Consider the following 20512-nt stretch of genomic DNA (forward strand, 5'->3'; position numbering starts at 1 on the left):
GAAAAAATAATACTTCGTTTAATATGGAATCAGAAAAAACCTCGAATAGCCAAGACATTACTCAGAAATAAAAACAAAGCAGGAGGAATCATGCTACCAAACCTCAGACTATACTACAAATAGTTAAGTGATCAAAACAACATGGTACTGGCACAAAAACAGAGGCAGATGTATAGAACAGAATACAGAACCAAGAGGTGAACCCAGCTACTTACCATTATTTGATCTTTGACAAGCCAATTAAAAACACTGAGTGGGGGAAGATTCCCTATTTAACAAAACAACCAGAAAACAACCAAGAACAAGAATAAGTCCTCACCTATCAATAATAACCTTGAAGTAAATGGATTAAATTCTTTACTTAAAAGATGTAGGATGGATTAAAAAAACCCAAGTGCAACTATATCCTGCCTACAAGAAACTCACTTCATCTGTAAAGACAAATACAGAATGAAAATTAGGGGATGAAAAAAGATACGCCATACAAACAGACACCAAAAGTGAGCAGGAATAGCTCCACTTACATCAGATAAAATAGACTTTAAGTCAAAAACTGTAAAAAGAATTTAAAAAAATCACTATATTATAACAGAGGGATCAATTCAGCAAGAGAATATAATGATTCTAAATATATAGGCACCCAACATTGGAGCACCCAGATACATAGGGTGGACATAAAGTTTGTGTGCAATTTAAATTAGTTTACTAATTTAAAACTAATAGTAAATTAGTTTACTATTTAAATTGCACACAAACTTTATCTCTACCCTGTACAAAGCAAATATTATTAGATCTAAAGGGAAGAATAGACTCTGATACAATAATAGGTAGGAATTTCAACACCCTACTCAGAGCACTGCACAGATCATCTATTAATAGACAATTAACAAAATAAACACTGGAGTCACACTTTCGACCAAAAGGACCTAACAGGTATTTACAGAACATTTTTATGCAATGACTTCAAAATATACATTCTCATCAGCATATAGAACATTCTCTAGGATAGACCATGATAGGCAACAAAGCAAGTCTCAAGAATTTAAAAAAACATAACTATTATCAAGTGTCTTTTCAGACCATGGAATCAATAATAAGAGGAACTCTGGGAACCGTAAAAATACATAGAAATTAAATAATATGCTGCTGAATGACCATTGAAAAAATTAAGAAGGAAATTAGAAATTTCTTGAAACAAATTAAACTGGAAATACAATATACCAAAATCTAGGGGCTACAGAAAAAACAGAGCTAAGAGCGAAGTTTACTGCAAGAAACACCCAAATTTTAAAAGTAGAAAGATTTTAACTAACCTAACAATGTACCTCAAGGAGATAGAAAAACAAAAACAAATCAAACTCAAAATTAGTAGAAGGAAAGATATAACACAGACCAGAACAGAATTAAACAAGACTAAAAAATTAACAAAGGATCAAGAAATGGTTGCTTTTTTGAAAAAATAAACAAAAGTGATAAACCACTATCTTCACTTACCAAGCAAAAGGAGAGAAGACTCAAATAAATAAAGTCATAAATGAAAAGGAGAAATTACAATTGACACCACAGAAACACTAATTGTTATACATGAACAAACTGAAAAACCTACAGGAAATGTATAAATTCCTGGACATGTACAACCTACCAAGATTAAACTAGGAAGAAACATAAAACCTGAAAACACCAATAACAGTCTGAATTGGTAATACAACATCTCCCAACAAGGAAAAGCTCAGGACTGGATGATCTTACTGTTAAATTCTATCAAACTTATAAAGAACTAACACCAATTCTTAAACATTTCTGAAAAAATTGAAGAGAAGAGAATTCTTCCTAACTCATTATACGAGGCCAGCATTATCCTGATACCGAACACCCCCAGAATACAATTTTAAAAGAGTAACTATTGGCCAATATTCCTAATGAACACAGATATAAAAATCCTCAACAAAATACTAACAAACCACCCCCCAAAGCATATAAAAGAACACACCATGATAAAACGAATTTCATCCCAGGGATGCAAGGATGTTTCAACATACACACATCAACAGAAGGAATGACAAAAGCCACAGAAACATCTTGACAGATGAATAAAAAGCATCTGATAAAGTTCAATACCCCCTCATGATAAAAATTCAACAAATTAGGCACAGAAGGAACACAGTTCAATATAATAAAAGCTGTATATGACAAATCCACAACTAACATCAGACTGAATGGGGAAAAGCTAAAAAAAAGCCTTTCCTCTAAGAACTGGAACAAGATAAGAATACCCATTTTCACCATTCTTATTCAACACAGCACTGAAGTCCTGGACAGAGCAATCAAGCAACACAAAGAAATAAAAGGCATCCAAATTGGAAAAGAGAAATCAAATCGTTCCTACTGAGACATAATCTTATATGGAGCAAAATCTAAAGACTTCACCAAAAAACTCTTAGAACTGATGAATTCAGTAAAGCTGCAAGGTACAAAATCAATATCCAAAAAAAAAAAAATTCAGTTGGTTAAGAAAATCTTAATTTATTTTACCTACAATTTTCATTTCATGTATATAAGAGAATGAAATAAAAAACTTATGTTTAAGTCTATAAGAGTTTTCAATATGTATAAAATTAAAATTCTAAGGGAAAAGCATTGTGTCAAAGTTCTTTCTTAGTAATATATAAAAATGGCATACATCACAATCAACAGCATTTTCAATTCAGTGAAACAGAACACTCCTTTATTTTTCTTTCATGTCATTTCTGAGAATAAGTGTCATTAGATCCACAGAACTATAAACTCCTTCTCTTTTACCCCTCACATTCCCAACAGTAGAGCTGGGCAAAGAATATTCGACTCACAGAGACCTGTCAGGTGAAAGCAAAGAGTTAATGCAGTGATTTTTCAACTGATGTGAAGTGAGAGGATCTTAGGTGTGCCACAAAAATTTTTAAAGATCATTAATTATTTTCAAAAGCAGTTCAAAACAAAGTATATTCTTTTAAGTGCTGCAGAAGTTTAACTATAGCTGCAAGTGCTCTGTGAGAAAAAGAAAAGGGTGAAAAACACTGTGTGTTATAGAAAGAGCCTACAGCTTGAAACCAGGACTTACTGACTCTAGTGCCAGCTCTACTCACTAATTAACCTTAAATAGGTAAGTACAACCTTTCTGAGCCTTAGTTACCTTACCTATAAAACAAGAGGGGGCTAGACTAGATACAAGCAGTCCTGAGGATATGAACAAAATCGGTTCTTAAAGTTTATTCTTTTTTTTTTTTTTTTTTTTTTTTTTTTTGAGACAGAGCCTCAAGCTGTCCCCCTGGACAGAGTACCGTGGCATCACAGCTCACAGCAACCTCCAACTCCTGGGCTCAAGCGAGTCTCCTGCCTCCGCCTCCCAAGTAGCTGGGACCACAGGTGCCCGCCACAGCGCCCGGCTATTTTTTGGTTGCAGCCATCATTGTTGTTTGGCGGGTCCGGGCGGGGGATTCGAACCCGCCACCTTAGGTGTACATGGCTGGCGCCTTAGCCGGTTGAGCTATAGGCGCCGAGCCTTAAAGTTTATTCTTAAGTTGAATTTGTACATAAGGTGGAACAGATACATTTACCTACTACTGTAATAGCTTCCATTTGTAAATGTGAATCATACATCAGTCAAATGTTTGTAATTCAGGGGCTTATTGTAATAGCCTCCATTTCTAAGTGTGAGTTGTATGCAAGTCACATGTTTGTAACTCGGGGTTGTAAGTATGAGTTGTATGCAAGTCACATGTTTGTAACTCAGGGACAGCCTAAATAGGATAAATAACACTAGAGTAGACTAGACACTAGACTCCTTATACAGTCTTGTGGAGCTAATGAGACTTATTCTCAGAAATGACTTCAATGGTAACATTCTACTTTTTAAAACAGACTTGTGCCATTCCATTTCTAAGGCAGGAAAAAGTTCTACTTTCTAGACATTTCCTGACTCAGATCTTGGAAGGCAGAAATAAGAAAACTCCTACAGGTGCTTTTAATAAAACACACATATAATAAAGGTTTTTAAGCTACAGTTACAGGTTATTAACAAATTTACATATGGGAGACAAGGACAAGATTTGATCTCAAGTTGGCGGTATAAAATCACTACAGTTGCTCTAAAAGTCACCAAGTCTACTTACAGAATTAACCCAGTCAATTCTCAATAACGTAAGTTAGGTTATTCAAGTCTTTTATTACTGTTTTTCTCTTCCAATGTTACCTTGTAGCTACATAACTGCTTATTAACTCACTTTCTATTGAGGAAAATCAATTAAAAATTTTATGATTCACCATAAACCTTGATAAATTTTTTTTATCCTTTTTTTATTTCAAATTAATATGAGGGTACAAATTTTTAGGTTATACTGTTTTCACTTCTAAGGTAAAGCCCAAGCTGTAGCTGACCCCTTACCCAGGGAGCATGCTAAACACCCTCACATTGTGTATATTAGGTGAGCCTTGACAAATTTTAAAATGCCCCAACCACATCTCACATACCACACCTCATGAAGCTCACTGAAACAAAGCACTGCCAAAGGACAAAGCAAGGCACACTAAGAATCTCTGAAGCTTTTGTCAAGAATCCTTAAATAAAATCCTCCCTTGCACTGACAACACAGGTCCAAAACTGTCTACCTTTCTTTAATTTTGAAAGAGGATCACAAATTAAAATGCTACTGGCTTGTATGCTGATTCAGAGAAAAAAAACATACAACAAATCTAATAGAGCTCAGAAGGGAGATTTTTAATTTTGAGTCACCTCATTTAAATGAAAAAACCTATAAGCAATGAAATCTACTTAATGTTCCCTCTCTGCATGAACCAGAGATCTAGTCATCATCCACTAATGGAATGAACAATAAAACAGAGTACATAATTCACTCAGATTCTTCACTGGATGTCCCAAGTGACTGCATTAGAATATACAGCATCTAGAAGGTGAGTCTATAAATCTCCACTTAGGCAGTCAATACCATGTCAATTCAGGCATTTTTATAAAAATATGAATTATAAATCTGTTAAAATGAACTGAACTAATACAAATACTGTGAAAATAAAAATTAGAAACAGATGGGTGAGGGGATACAAGAGAACTTTGTCTTCTTTGTTCAAATAAAACTAAAACTGCTCAAAATAAGTCACTAAAGTTTTTTAAAAATAGAAATTAGGAACATAGAACAATACAGAAGTAGGAACTATAATCTTGTAATTCTACAGCCTTACCAATATAAAACTGAATCAACCAGTCTAGCATTAAGGGCTCTAATACCCCTTTGAAGCCATTGTCTATGTCACTCATCAGAAAATAGTTTTAGTATATCTAAGGTTGTTTTATATTAATCATTATATAACTACCTAGTCACAGGGTTATATACTGTCTCTTATAATAAAACATAAGCAACTTGCAAAGAAAAAGCTGGCACATAGCATAGCGCCTTTAACATAACAGTGATAACATTTATCTACCTATCTACGATTTATAGTTGATTAAATTCTAAGCACTCAATATTTGCTGTTTAACTGAAAGGTGATGCCATCTTCCTTTGCCTTCTCCTCTGTCCCGCTCCCACTCCCCTATCTCATACTCTCCCCTTTCCCTTCCTCTCTTCTGCTCTCTCGTCTCCCTTATATCCTCCTCCTGAATTTCCTAGAAGCTTCTACTGGTGCCAATGGCAGGAGCTTCCAATTTGCCCTACTTTTCTAAATTAACCATTAGTTAACAGAAAGTTGAGAGCCCTAAGTTAGTAGTCTTCACATCTGGAAGTCAAGTGTTGACTCAGATCTCCCTTCTCCTGTGCCCTTCATATCAACCATCAGGAGAACTTGGTGCTCCTTAAACTTCCTCTCAGTCTTGTGTACCTTTGCTGGTGGTGGTTATACTACCAGCCCTACACAGCCCCTCCCTGACTTGTGAAGTCCTCCTCATCCTACAGCATCCTAAAATTTTAATTCCATGAACTTTGCTCCAATTCACGTGTTAAACTATTCAAAGACAATTCTTTCCTCCCTTGGACTTCCTTAGCAGTATATGCAGGTCTATATTTTAGCATTTATCAGATTCTTCATTATAATTCTCTTCCTCTACTTGACTATGATTCCTAGGACAGGAATCATGCCTAGACAGAAGAAGTATCATTATTATTCTTGGGCACCTAGAATATAGAATGTGTACAATAAAAATGAATACCAGAGTTTCCCATTCTAAAATTATGGAAACAGAGTGTTTTAAAATTAGGTGCTTAATTTACAGTAAGTTTGTGTTAGATATCCAAATTGAATTTTATAGACATAGTCCCTACTTTAATGGACCATCAAAGTCCCTCAGAGAATGGCAGTGTATCACTGCCAGTGTGTTTACTGTCATTAAGAACTGAGTGCCCGTGGTACACAGTGAAAGTAGAAGATTGGCAGTAATTGCATCCTTCAGTGAGGTGCAAAAGTTGTGCCTGTGGATGTCTGAGATGTTTATTGTAAGGAAGCAAGACTCTTCTTTCCAGTAAGCCTCCCCCAAAACATTGTGAAGGTCTTTAGTTTTTTATAAAAATTTGGACGATCAGAATATTTTGTTATTGTACAAATAAAATTTTATGTATATATTAAAATGAAAGACTTTACTACAATAAAAAAAAAAGGAGATGAGGTCCCAACTATTTATAAGTTCTCTAAGGGGTATAATATGAAGGTCTTTGCTCTCTTTGTATGTCACATAATTTGCTTTTAGTGATTGGATTATAAATTTTTCCTTTCAACTTTAGGTTTTCCACTTAAAAATGGACATACAGCATTCCTGCAAAAGACTATAGGGAGACGGAGAGTATGAAAATGTGAGTTAGCACACTCAGAGAAGGAAGATATGTAGGAATCCATGGTATTCCTTTTCTCTTTTCCATGGTTATGTACCATTTCAAATTATTAGTTTAGGAGACTCTTACCTAAATATTTACCCCTATCTAAAAAGTCAAGGCCAGAGATAGCCAATGATGGTGTCAGATGCCAGTATCTATCACCATCAATGTTATGTTGATGGTACTCCACTAACTCTCCCGCCAACAGATTTGCTGATCAGTACAGACAGCAGCAAGAGCTATGAAAAGTTTTTTCTGGAGAACAATAATTCCTGTGTTCTTGTACCAAGATCTCAGAAGGCTAAAAGAAATCATGCCAACATTCTCATACCAACTTAAGTTGGTAATTTTATCAAATTCCATACCTTGGGCTTTAAGAGATTGTGATTTTTGGAGACCAACACATCATGAGTTGTAGTTTTAGGAGCTCAATAACACCTAACTATGTGCTACGCTACCTCAGGCAGTTTTAGAGGTTCAGGTGTCACAGGAAATTGCTTTACACTATTAGATGCCACACCCTGCTCTTCAGCACAGCTCCCTGCCTATGAGAAGTATTACTCACACCTCCATATGTCTAGCCATTATCAACAAAGAAACGGGCCAGTTGGGAAAATAGCCAAAACATTAGGCTGTAAAGTTTTCAAGTTAGGCAAGCAATATGTTTTAGCATTTAATGAAGTATGTTTGGAACAATAAATTAATAATAAAAGTCACTAAAGGGCTGTTAATGTTATTGGATTTGTGACATCTTTTAATAGAATTATATTTTCTAAAACTGAAAGCGGAAGAGATCATAGTTTTAGACTTGGATCTGCTATCTGCATTCTTAATCCATCCTTCCTTCTTCCTGTTCTCATCTCTCAACACAGACACCCATTTTGTCATAAGTACCTCCAAAGATAATTCAAACGCAGCCTGCAGGCACTGGCTGTTTTCAGGTTAAAGTGCTATCTACTGTATTTTCTTGCTATTCCCAGATTTAGGTCATCCCAATTATCTTTTTATTCCTTTTTCAGATTAATATGAGAGTATATATGATTAAGTTACATTGTTTACATCTGTAAGGTAAAGTCCAAGTTGTAATTATGACCTTCATGTAAGAAGGGTGCCATGTATCAGTTACCAAGCCCTCCTTCCCACTTCTTGAATTGAACTGAGCTTTTCTCTCATATGTGCGTGTTGTTGTTGATCTACAAGTTTCAACAATTTAGTATGTATTGCATACATGGGATGCTTGATTTTTCATCCTTGTGATACTTTAGTTAGCAGTGTTCTGCAAATCCTTCCAAGGTATAACAAAAGGTAGAAAATCTCCACCATTTTTAATGGCTGAATAGCATTCCACGGTATACATATTAACACCCATGTCACAAGGCCCCAGAGCAACAGATGCTGGTGTGGGTGCAGTGAAAAAGAGACACTCCTGCACTGTTGGTGAGACTGTAAACTAGTATAGCTTTTATGGAAAGAAGTATGGGAGTCCTCAAAAACCTATTTGATCCTGCAATACCATTACTAGCTATCTACCCAAAAGAAAAAGTCACTTTATCATAAGGACATTTGCACTCAAATGTTTGTAGCAGCCCCAATTTATAATCGCAAATATGTGGAAACAACCCAGTGCCCTCCAACATTCTCTTTAACTGTTAACTATGCTCCTCAAAATACTGAGTTGTTGCCTAAATGTTTTTTACACCTATTCTAAACAGTGGTTAAGACCTGAAAAACTGAGTTGTACATCTGAACCCCTTTCTCTTCCAATTAACAAGCCACATTTAAGCTAACACAGAGGATCCAAGTTCTGGCAGGAATGATGTTTTGAAAATCCCTGGAGGCCACCCTAAAAATACAGACTCAATTCTGCCCTCTCAACTTCATTCATTCAGTAAATATTTACTGAGTACAACCATGTGGAAAAAGCTCTGTGTTGTCATGCCCTTTTGTAGGAAGCTATTATTTCTGTCCTATAAGGACACGTGCTCTCTACTTCTCAGAATAGCCCTTTAGCCTCTGTGAACACAGCTTCCTTTATCAGACAAAGACCTTCTCCCAATGCTTTGATCCTTAGTAACATCTCTATATTCACCTCATTTCCTTCATTTAGTATTATTATTTCTTAACCTGACTTGGGTCTTAAACCTCTGGTGAACATTATTTTTCTAATTATGGGCTGACAGCTATCTATAGTTCTCCACTCACATTCTGATGTACACTTAAGTTTGAATATTGCCTTTGAGCAGTGGTTCTCAAATTTTATGTGCATCAGAATCACCTGAAAAAAGTTGTGAATACATAGTTTTCTTGGCTAAAAAGTTAACATTTTTAACAAGTTCCCCAGTGATGCTCATACTGCTGGTTCAAGGACCACACTTTGGGTATCATTGGCTTTGAGACTTTGATGAAACTATGAAACAATGCACATACATATATAAGTTCGCACATAACTTCAAGGACTTCTTGACTGTATATAGAGTTCTCTACTCTATATTTTGTTCTAAGGAATATTTAACATATAGTGTTTCCTGACCTGACAGCAGGAAGGGCTCGCTGTGGTATAGAGAAACTCAAGGCATGCAAATACCTTCTAGAAAGAGGTGGGATTGCTCAGAATGTCAGTTCCATCCAACGGGCTGTGCTCTTTAGCCACAAGTAGCTCCTTAATGTGCATGTGATAATTTTTCCATACTTTTAGTTTAATTCTTAGAAATAAAAGACTCATCACTTAGTATTTAAAAGGCTCTCTGGAATAGCTCAAACAAAAAACCCTTTGGCCTGGTAGAAAGAATAAAATGACTGAAGTAAGTAATTTCTTTTTCTTTTTTTTTTTGTAGAAAGTCTCACTCTATCGCCCTCAGTAGAGTGCCATGGCATCACACAGCTCACAGTAACCTCCAACTCCTGGGCTTGGGCGATTCCTCTTGGCTCAGCCTCCCAAGTAGCTGGGACTATAGGTGTCCGCCACAGTGCCCAGCTAGTTTTTTGTTGCAGTTTGGCCAGGGCCAGGTTTGAACCCACCACCCTTGGTATATGGGGCCAGCGCCCTACCCACTGAGCTACAGGCGCCACCCAGTAAGTAACTTCTAAGATGCTTCAAATTCAGCATTTTATACTTATGGACTCCAACTGGTCAGCATGCCATTATTCACTTATATATTCCCTATCTGCTAAACAGTCATTTATTCTGCAATTTAACTCAGTATAAACTCCTTAAAAAACAATGACACTTTTATTTTATCCTTCCCTTCCCTATTTTCTTCCCTCTACAGCAGTGGTTCTCAACCTTCCTAATGCTCCAATGTATTTTCATTGATAAAAAAGGGTCATGACCCACAGGCTGAGAACCGCTGCTCTGCAGTGTCTAAGAACATTCCAACAGCCACTAGAAAAATAAAATAGGAATAATAGTAGTAAGTTATTCTCCTTCCCCCAAATAGGCCACTGTAAAATACATCTTGTCAACACAGAAAAACAATTTGAAGAAGTTTCTCTTGGTATTTCCTCAACAGATAGCATAAATCTATTAAACTCATCTTTAATCTATTCCTTAAGATCTCTCAGAGTCTGGCTACTACAGATACAGTATAATTTGGTATGGTTTTAATGCTCTATCAGATATTCTTTTCTCAGCCTACAATCCTATTAGTTCATAGTAAGAACTCTTAAGCTGAATGACTGAATGTATGAATGTGCACAAATGTCCATCAAAACTACCTCCAAACTCCTAAGTCAATGGGGAATCCAGGCTATGTGGCCTATGGATCTTTGAGTGTGGCCTTTTGACTGAATAAAGGAATTTGTTCTGTGAATTTTGGATTCCGACAAGGGCTGCGCTTGGAGATATGGAAGGCTACCAGTAGCCCATAGCTATAAACTGTCTAAGCATCAAGCAATTTCAATTAAACATACCTCTTGTAGAAGACGTGGATCCAGGCAATCACCATCATCATTAAACAAAGACTCCCAGCTCTCTTCAGGAGCATTACTTTCCTCCATGTCAGAAGTTTCAGTTGCTTTCAGTTCCATGGATGTTTCCATAGATAATGATTCTCTATCAGGAAAGGATACACCAAATTCTATATTCTCTGAGTCATCTTGCTCTTTTGTTTTGAACTCTTCAGAAGTTCTTAGTTCACGCAATGTCTCTGTTATATCACCAGTACTATCCAGATCATTGCCCAAGGCACTGTCTGAAAGTAATTTTGTCCCATTTAACATGCTGAGTTGAGAGTCCAAAAAAGTATTACAATTACCATCAGCAATCTTCTTTATAGGTGAGGAGGAAGCACAATCTGACAGGCTCTCTGTCAACTTTCCTGTTGACTCTATACAACTAGATGAAATACTCTGAGCATAAATATCTGAGCAAGCTGTCAAATTGCTAGAATTTTCAGTGTCATTCCCACTTCCAGCTACATAAGGTGGACCTGCATCTGTACTCATTGCTGTATGTTTTGTGAAACTACTTATATCGTTACAGGTCTCATCAGCTATTCTAACTGCAACCACATAAGGGCTGCCAACAGTTATATGATCACATAAGGCATCTGTAATGTCCATCATACACGTTTTACTGGTAATGTCACCTACACTCTTAAGTCCATTATCTGTATCTGTTTCAGAAGGTTCACACTTTACACATAACTCATCAGCAATGCTGTCATTCTTCTCATACTTTTTAAACATTATTGGATCAACAATGCCATTTGTGCTCTTTAATCTGCTGGCTATAGACATTTTATGAGAGATGTGACCCATAGTCTCAGGAATGGAACCTTTACTTTTCTGACACAAGATGAAATCTGTAGTACTAGCTATATCACCTACATTCTCAGATTCAAAGTCTACACAAGTTTGATCAATGACTCTATCTAGACTTCGAGGAACATAAAGAGCAGTGGTATCTTCTCTGCTACATTTCAACATTCCATCGGATGTCTGTATGCCTTGTTGTACAATTCCAGAATCAGAGCTTAGTTTTACTGTTGCAATCATATTCTCAGGTTTCAATACAGAACTAAAAACTTTAGGAGACTGGGATAGTATCTCCACAACCTTGGCATCAGCTTCAATTCTGCTTTCCAAATCTCTATTTTCAAATGTTTCCCCACTTAGTTCGTGCCTACTGAAATTGCAGACCTCAACATCTTGAAATGATTTGCTTAGAACCTGAGCCTCACTAATTTCTGAACAAAACTGTGATAAAAGCATTCTCTCATGCCCTGTCACATGGCGGGTTTCAACACCCAAACCCTCTACCTTCTTTGGTTTAAAATGTCTCTGTACAGGTAAATTATGTATAATCCCAGTATTTGAGGCTCTTTGTTGATGTCTTCGGGATAGTATTTCTTTGGATTCTGTAGTTTCTCTCTTAATACAAACACTATCTTTATTTCTTTTTTGAAGGCATATGTCTTTTCTTAATTTTGCTGAAGATTTCTTTCCCTCCCTATAATTATGGTCCTTTCTATCAGGACTAATACTTAGTCTCTGAGCCTCAGGTTTGTCTCTAAAGATTTCCTTTTGAGAGAGACAGCCTTCCTTTTGTTCCTTCACCACAGAGTTAGGCAAACCAGAGCTTTTTGCCTCATTATCTGCCTTGAGGAGAACTGCACCCCTTCGAGCTTTAGGTACATATAGTGCCATGTCAGGCCTTCTGGCTCGAACTCTACATCTCTCTGCTTCTTGCTGCATGGCAACACCTCAATCTGTAAGAAAAAAAAGAGAACGATTTAATTACCAGACACTAATTACAATGTATTGAACCATGAGATTTTTAAAGGCTAGGCAGAGTCTACTAATCCATCCTGAGAAATCCCCAAGTTAAAAATGAAAATGAAACCTGCCATAAAATAATTTATGTAATCAGGTACACAACTAAGGGAAGTAAGTTCCCAAAAAAACTCATGACCAATGAGTTTTATCCATATATCCTTTCTTCATATTCTCTAAAACTCTTTATTCTACTTCCCAAGTCGTCTTTACTTTTTAAACAGGTAGCCTTGTCTTAGGCTAAATTAAAAACAGATATTAGAACAATGATATCCACTAATCAAGTACTCATAAAACATGACCCCCCAAAGCCACATGTGTTCAACACAAATATATGTATATAAATAAAATGATTTGAGTAATTTGAATGTTGGCCAGAAAATGAAAAAACTAAATAGGGAATGCTTCCTAAAAGATGCTGCTTTTGATCTAAGATATTTTTAGAAAAGAATAAGGCAGAGGAAAAGAGAAATGCATTATTATATTAATACTATTTAACTATTAACTTATAAAAATTAAAATTTATTAATATAAATTTTTCCTGCTTATAGCAGTAATGCAACAGATCTACTAATCCATCCTTCAGTAGAATGAAAGAAGATAGAAACCAAAGAAACCATGATGAGATGATTTAACTCCAGTAACTTCATGACAACCTCTATCATGGTTAGGACAAGAAATTTAACAAATATTAAATAAACTTTTATCTACTATGTACTAAATAGAAGGAAATGTGCTAGGCAAATTCATACTCAAGTTATTCTTTCAATCTTTAAAATAATGTTATGAAGAAGGTATTAATTTGTTCAAAGCAAAGAGATTAAGGAGTTAGTTGCAATACACAGAACGAAACACGGATAAACACTGAGATGCATCCACTGTTGATATTCTACAACATACGTTTCAAAAGAAAGACAAAATGGGCTCGGCACCCATAGCACAATGGTTATGGGCACCAGCCCCATAGACTGAGGCTGGCAGGTTTGAACTAGCCTGGGTCAGCTAAAACAACAATGACAACTACAACAATAACAACAACAACAAATAGCCGGGCATTGTGGCAGGTGCCTGTAGTCCCAGCTACTTGGGAGGGTGAGGCAAGAGAATCACATAAGCCCAAGAGTTTGAGGTTGCTGTGAACTGTGATGCCATAGCACTTTACCGAGGGCAACATAGTGAGGCTGTCTCAAAAAAAAAAAAAAAAGAAAGAAAAGAGAAAAGAAAAACACAATGCGAAAGAAGAGAAAAAAGGGCTAACAAATCCTATTTATACCAGATCCCTAAATATCACCTGATTCAGAATACTTGCTCCATAAAGAAGCTCTGCTCTTATGGCACAGACCATTTTCTTTCAGTCCAAATAATACCATGGCCTGGATCATCAAGTATCTCCAGTGATGATGTCTTCTTGATCCTTTTCTGATTTGATGTCTTAATGGCCACAGCCCACCATTCTTAATGGATTTTCTATCTTTGCATTTGTAGAAGAACATGATTTTAACATGTGGTATGCCAGGATTTTTCAAGAAATGCCTAATATTCAAAGACGAAAGAAGTACTAAAGGTTGTTTCATTTGAAGGGATGCCAAACACATAGCCTATCTCCTAATAAGTATTTGAAAAAAAAAAAAAAAACATGATGAACTTTTGGATGTAAAATGGTAAAATGTGGACTACTTAACAGAACTGTTTAGAGAACTCACAACAATGAAAAGTATTAATAACGGGTAGATGTAAATTTAGAGTTTATCTAAAGGAGGACTATGCCCCACAGCCCTTTGAAATTCCGTATCTTAAACAATAATTTGGAGGGACAATAAATATGGAATGCTTCTTGAATGTGCAACTGACACAAAGGTGATAGGATTAATAAATATCAAAAGTGGGCCAGGCATAGTGACTCATGCCTGTAATAATCCCAGCACTTTGAGAGGTTGAGGTAGGAGGATTGCTTGAGGTCAGGAATTCAAGACTAGCCTGAGCAAGAGTGAGAAAAATTAGCTGGAAATGGTGGTGCATGCCTGCAATGCCAGCTATTAGGAGGCTGAGGGAGGAGGATCCACTGAGCCCAGGAGTCTGAGGTTATAGTGAGTTATGATGTCAAAACTGCACTCTAAGTGGGGCAACAGAGACTCTGTCTCTAAAAAAATAAGTAAAATTATTATTCAGTATCATTTCCATAATCTGAAATGCTATGCTAAAAGCAATATGAAGGTATGAAATAAATAATAAATACAAGGATCTGTTTTGGAATTTAAGAAAAAAATAATCAAACAGAAGACAGAAGACTTGACTTCTGTGTGTGCAAAGAAAGACCAAAGACTTTTTAAGACTTTTACTTTATCCACAAGGTCAATAAAAGCCAAGAAACAGTGATGCAGATGTTTAAAAGGCAATACAGTCTTAGATTACAGAGTCTAGAAAATATGCCACATGATGTTTAGTTACAGGAACTAAAGGTATACTTCTTCCGAAGGAGACCTAAATGAAAACCCACAGCTAACTTTATACCTGAAGGATTGGTTGCTCTATAGAACAGACAAATTTTTCTTCTCTGTTTCTCTAGAAGTCAGTACTAGAACCAACTGGTAGAAGTGACAGGAAACAAAGTCTGACCCAATATAAGAGAGAACTCAACTTCTAGAGTTCTCCAGTGTTACTGTCAGGAAATAAAGTCTATCTTTAGAAGAATTTAAATAAAGGCTAGATGGGTGACATATACCAGGAAAGAATTTCCATTTATAAGACAAGGGGGTCTAACATTAATTTTAAGCATTCTTCAAACTCTAAATTCTATGATTCTATTTTAATCTGCAATGGACCTATCAAAAGCTTCGAATTATATATTTCTGAATTATTATATGCTATGGTTAATGACTTAAAACTCAACCTTTCTTTCTTTCTTAAAGACCACATATTATCATATTATCATAATACTATTTCCTAAAGTTGAATAACAATATGATAAATTTATATTATTTACAGTATTTCCTACCAAAATAGGAAATTTTGAATTTCCTAGGAAATTTTCAATTCAACTGTGCCAAGACCAACAGTGTGCTGGTAAATGTTGAGCAACCACCTTTCCAATTACTTGATGTTTTTGTTTACATCAATGGTATCAATGATGTGAGTGACTTCTAAACTGAAGTAGATTATCATTTTTGAACAATGAAGGAATATATTTTTGTATTTTTTTAGTTATTACACAATATAATAGCTTAAGATATGATATGTTTTCTTTAATAGCATTTTCTCCCATCACTGTAAGTCTAAACAATCAATAAATCAAGCCCTGCTATATGGCATTTGCCAATCTCTGTAGTATAAATGGCTAATTTCAAGCCATCAATGAGACCTCATTGAACATAAGAGTTTGGAAAATAAAGTGAATCTTCTAAGAGTAGAATGTGAACGTTTTAAAACAATAAGTGAGAAAATGACATGAAGGCTGTGTTGACCAGTTTGATGGAAGTATTTCGGATTGCATGTGAAAACTCCACACTGTACCTCAGAAGTGCATTAACGTACATAGTTACCATTCAATTAAAAAAAAAAAGAGTTTGGAAAATATGTGAAATATATTCTTATACAGGATTTCAACCACAGAGGTAAAATATATGTAAATAACATCAAAAGCGTAAGTCATAATAAAATGTAGTAAAATAACTAGGTAGTGATGAGTTTTAAGTATTTATTACCTTTCAAAAATATATAAGTTATTTAAGTAAGCCTATGTAATTTAATGTTTTAAAAATAGCTGTGTTTAGTAATCACTCTACAGAATTCCTAAAACTTAAACAATCAGCTCTCAGGCCAGTAGAAGATGCTCCAATATACCACTGACTAAGACCATTTTTCTTTTTTTTTTTTGACACAGAGTCTCACTTTGTCAGCCTTGGTAGAGTGCCATGGTGTCATACCTCACAGCAACCTCAAACTCTTGGGCTCAAGGAATTCTCTTGTCTCCGTTTTTCATTTTTAGTAGAGACAGGGTCTCACCCTTGCTCAGGCATTCTTGAGCCTGCCTCACTCTTGCTGAGGCAGGTGGATTGCCTGTGCTTACGAGTTTGAGCCCACCTCAGCCTCCCTGACTGCTAGGATTACAGGCATGAGCAACCATTACCTGGCAAAGACCATGTTTCATAATATCTCACAGACGTACAAAAAGGAGAAGCATTCCTATGTTGAGGACTTTCGAGGTAAGTAGCCCTCCCTTATCTGCAAGAATATATTCCAGAATCTCTACATAGATAGTACTAAACTTAAGTTTTTCCCAATACATACAAATCTGTGATAAAGTTTAATTTATAAATTCAGCACAGTAAGAGATTAACAATAACAAAATAGAATAATTATAACAATATACTATAATAAAAATTATGTGAATATGGTCTCTCTCTCAAAATATCTTACTGTATATAATATTTTCAGACCATGGGTGACTATGAGTAACTGAAATCATAGAAAGTGAAACCACCAATGGAGGTGATGCAGGTCCCTCTACCTAAGGGTGGACAATAACTTCATTTTCTAGGCCTAAGCAGGCTCATAGACTAGTTAGATCAAAGTTCCATCTAAGTCACCACTCCCGCGGAAAAGCTGAAACCCAAAACATGCCACATTGCTATACAACAACTGTTTTAAAATTAATTTCTGTCCATAGGCCTTTTGCACCAATGGCTGTGACATATATTTTAGACATACATGCCATTTCCCCAAATCCTCCTGCCTACTGGGAAGGAAGAAACTGCTTATAAAACTCTAGGCAGACAGTCAAAATCAGCAACTCACTTGGGAACCCTTCTATTGAGCCAAAGGCTTTGCATTCCTTATTCTGCGATTTGTGAATTCATTCTTTGATTTCTCAAGACCAAGGACCCAGCAGAGAAATTCCAGTAATGGAGGAGGAAAACTATACTGCTTGTTTAATATAAAGCCATGTTGCATTTTTACGAATTTCTTTTGCAACTGGGGTCATGAAAGGCCTTTAACATTGGGAGCAAAACCTAGAGTCCCTGCTCCTTGGCTGAGGAGGAAGATCACTTGAGGCCAGGAGTTTGAGTCACTGCACTCCAGCATGGGCAACATAGCAAGACCTTGTCTCTAAAAATAAAAAATAAAAAATTTCAACATGAATTTTGGCAGGGTCAAACTACATCTCAACCATAGCAGGTACTTATAATTGTTTTGTCTTCCTAGTAGTTACATGTATCATTATATAGTGACCTTTTTCTATTGTCAATTTTTTTTTTTTTGAGGGGGCCCTAAACTCTATTTTGTCTAAAAGTATATATACCTATAGCAACTTTCAGAAGTTAATTATCTTTGAGTGGTTGTCCTTTCACTGTCATCATGTTTTAGGTATCTTTCTTCCAATGAGCCTGGAGCTGAATTGTGTATTCTTTACCCAATGTGTCAACTTCAGTCTTTTAATTATCAAGTTTAATTCATTTATATTTATTGTGATTGTGGATACTTCTCAATGTATTTCAGCTTTTACATTTTGTGCTTCCTTTTCATTTACCTTATTTCTTTGTAGTTTTCTTTTCCTCCTTTCCTTGAGATTGATCAGATTTACTTTTCCTCTATTGCCACGAAAGCTATAAATTCTATCTCTAGTCTGTTTTTAGCATTTTAATATACTTATCTAAATATCTCAAGTTAATTATTATTTGTACCTGTCTTCTAGAAACTGTACAATAAATTTGCTTCACAATCCCTTTCATTGAAAGCACATGTAGTGAGAATAAGATGGAGTCATTCAGGCTTAGGGCTATGGTCTGGTCGGTTTAGATCCTGCATGATCTTCACCTCCTGTCACCTATTCTTGCTGCTTTGTAAATTCAGCTTTAACCTACAAGTGTTTATCTTGAGTAGTGTAGGGGAACTGATTTAGAAGATTAACTTTTGAATTGGAATGTTGTTTGGGTCATGGGTTACACTGATTACTGTTTATTATAGGTCATGGGTTATATGCCCATTACTGTTATTTAAGATAAAGATTAACGTTATTTTTACTTTTAACTTTTATGTATAAAACTGTGATTTTCGAAATAGAAGAACAGAACAGTCTTGGAGAGGCTACTCTCACTGTTCTCCAGAATCACCCACCTTTTGATAAAGTTTGGTGGAACCATGCCTGTCTCTGTATATTGGCTGAGAGTAACAGGCAGCTGTACCATCTTCATCTAGTAACACCATCTTACATACTCTTAGTTTTTCTCTGAAAATATCTTCACATTGCTTCCACCCTTAAATAAATTGACCTGTATTATTTCTGTTAAGAAATCACTGTTAGGTGGGGACTGTGTGGAGAAGGAGTATCCTAACAGGGGTAACACCTGCCTAGAGAATGGATCTTTCTTGCTGAACTTTACAGGCTGTGCAGTGTGTGGTAGGGATTTTATGCTGATCACGAACAAATCCTCAAAAGAAGAAGATGAAGAAGAAATAGTGACCTGTGATCCAGATCCGTGTAAGAACTGTCATCACGTAACAGCCAGGCATGAGTATACATTCAGTATCACGGATAAATTTCAGGAGTATACCATGCTGTGTCTGTTATGTGGCAAAGCAGAAGATTCCATCAGTATTTTCCCTGATGACCCCCGACAAATGACTCTGTTATTCTAAGGACCATTCTGCAGTTCTTTTTTTAATGGTGGTGGGTTGGTTTACAATATAGCAAGCCCAATGGTTTGTCTCACTTAGTTTATAATGAAAATGCTTCGTATATATTTTTTTCTGCTTAGACTAACCTATCTTTTGAGAGAAAAAGTAATTTAGGAAATTGTTAGAACTGAGCTTTTCTGCTAAAGTTTGAAGTTTCCCATCAGTACAGCCAGAGTGAAGCATCTTTGTTAGCAGTTATATAGCCAGAAAATAGATAAAAGGGGGAGCACATCTTGTGCTCCAATCTTGGTTTCCAAGAAAAGCAACTAGGGCTCCTTGGCAAGATGACTGCTTCTACCACTGGGGCAGGAAATATACAAGATAAACTTGGATCATCTTGTGCCACAGAAAAATGAAGTGCTATACATACACACAAAAAAAATTATAGTGATTGCGAGTATGTCACACAGACAGTCACAAGTGAAAGAGCTCCCAGGGAACAAAGCTGGAACAATTTGAACAAGAAAATAAAGTAGTATTAGATTATAACCCAAACTATATAATAAATATCTCTAAGTCCATACACAAATACTTAAATAGATAGGAGAGGACAAACAAATCTCTTGTGCAGGAAAATTCCAAGTAACTCTTACAGATACTCCCTACTGTTTAAGTGTGTGCTCTGTGTACTGACTTCCTTGCAACGAGTATAATATGGAAAGCAGAGAAAAGAGTAACTTTACAATGAAGAAACAGGGCAAACACTAGCTCAGCCACGGATCAAGGTTAACATCATCCACGATAAGCCCTGTTTGTGACATGTACCCTTGATATGATGAGAATGCCACTTTACCTCTGTGGTCTTTCTCCTCAAATCCTACAGCCCCAGTCTGATCATGAGAAAAATATTAGACAAATTCCAATTGAGGGACATCCTACAAAATATCTGGTATGTCTGACAAGGAATCCTCAAAACTGTCAAAGTCTGGCTTGGCACCTGTATCTCAAGTGGCTAAGGCGCCAGCCACATACACTGGAGCTGGTGGGTTCGAATTCAGCTTGGGCTGCCAAACAACAATGACAACTACAACCAAAAAATAGTTGGGCAATGAGGCAGGCGCCTGTAGTCCCAGCTACTTAGGAGGCTGAGGCAAGAGAACCACTTAAGCCCAAGAGTAGAAGGTTGCTGTGAGCTATGACACCACAGCGCTATACCCAGGGCAACAGCTTGAGACTCTGTCTCAAAAAAATAAATAAATAAACTGTCAAAG

General features: G+C 36.2%; 2 protein-coding genes across 3 annotated transcripts in view; one reads left to right on the plus strand and one right to left on the minus strand.

The window, feature by feature from the left end:
- The window catches only part of R3HCC1L (R3H domain and coiled-coil containing 1 like), a 28867-nt gene extending 16310 nt beyond the window's left edge, over window positions 1-12557 (minus strand). The window contains exon 1 of one of the 2 annotated variants that reach the window (XM_023511783.1): window positions 10764-12557. In XM_023511783.1, coding sequence (XP_023367551.1) covers window positions 10764-12548 — 1785 coding nt within the window. In that variant the 5' untranslated portion in view covers window positions 12549-12557. The remainder of the gene's footprint in view (window positions 1-10763) is intronic. The other variant, XM_003787283.2, reaches the window with a different exon arrangement.
- Window positions 12558-16737: 4180 nt separating this feature from the next.
- Window positions 16738-19231, plus strand: LOC100965808 (protein Churchill-like). The gene is made up of 3 exons (XM_012803546.1): window positions 16738-16828; window positions 18928-19095; window positions 19170-19231. Exons 1-3 carry the CDS (start codon window positions 16738-16740, stop codon window positions 19229-19231), a joined length of 321 nt encoding a protein of 106 aa, XP_012659000.1.
- The last annotated feature ends 1281 nt before the right edge of the window (window positions 19232-20512 follow it).

This window comes from Otolemur garnettii, unplaced genomic scaffold, assembly GCF_000181295.1.
Source record: "Otolemur garnettii isolate 467f Iridium unplaced genomic scaffold, OtoGar3 scaffold00021, whole genome shotgun sequence".
NCBI lineage: Eukaryota > Metazoa > Chordata > Mammalia > Primates > Galagidae > Otolemur > Otolemur garnettii.

Excerpts from the sequence above, each read along its gene's own strand:
- LOC100965808 (XM_012803546.1), top strand. The coding sequence starts at position 16,738 with ATGAGCAACCATTACCTGGCAAAGACCATGTTTCATAATATCTCACAG. Across the intron at positions 16,829-18,927 it reads CTATGTTGAGGACTTTCGAG|GTGGGGACTGTGTGGAGAAG; the intron begins GTAAGTAGCCCT and ends AATCACTGTTAG. Across the intron at positions 19,096-19,169 it reads AGAAATAGTGACCTGTGATC|GAGTATACCATGCTGTGTCT; the intron begins CAGATCCGTGTA and ends GATAAATTTCAG.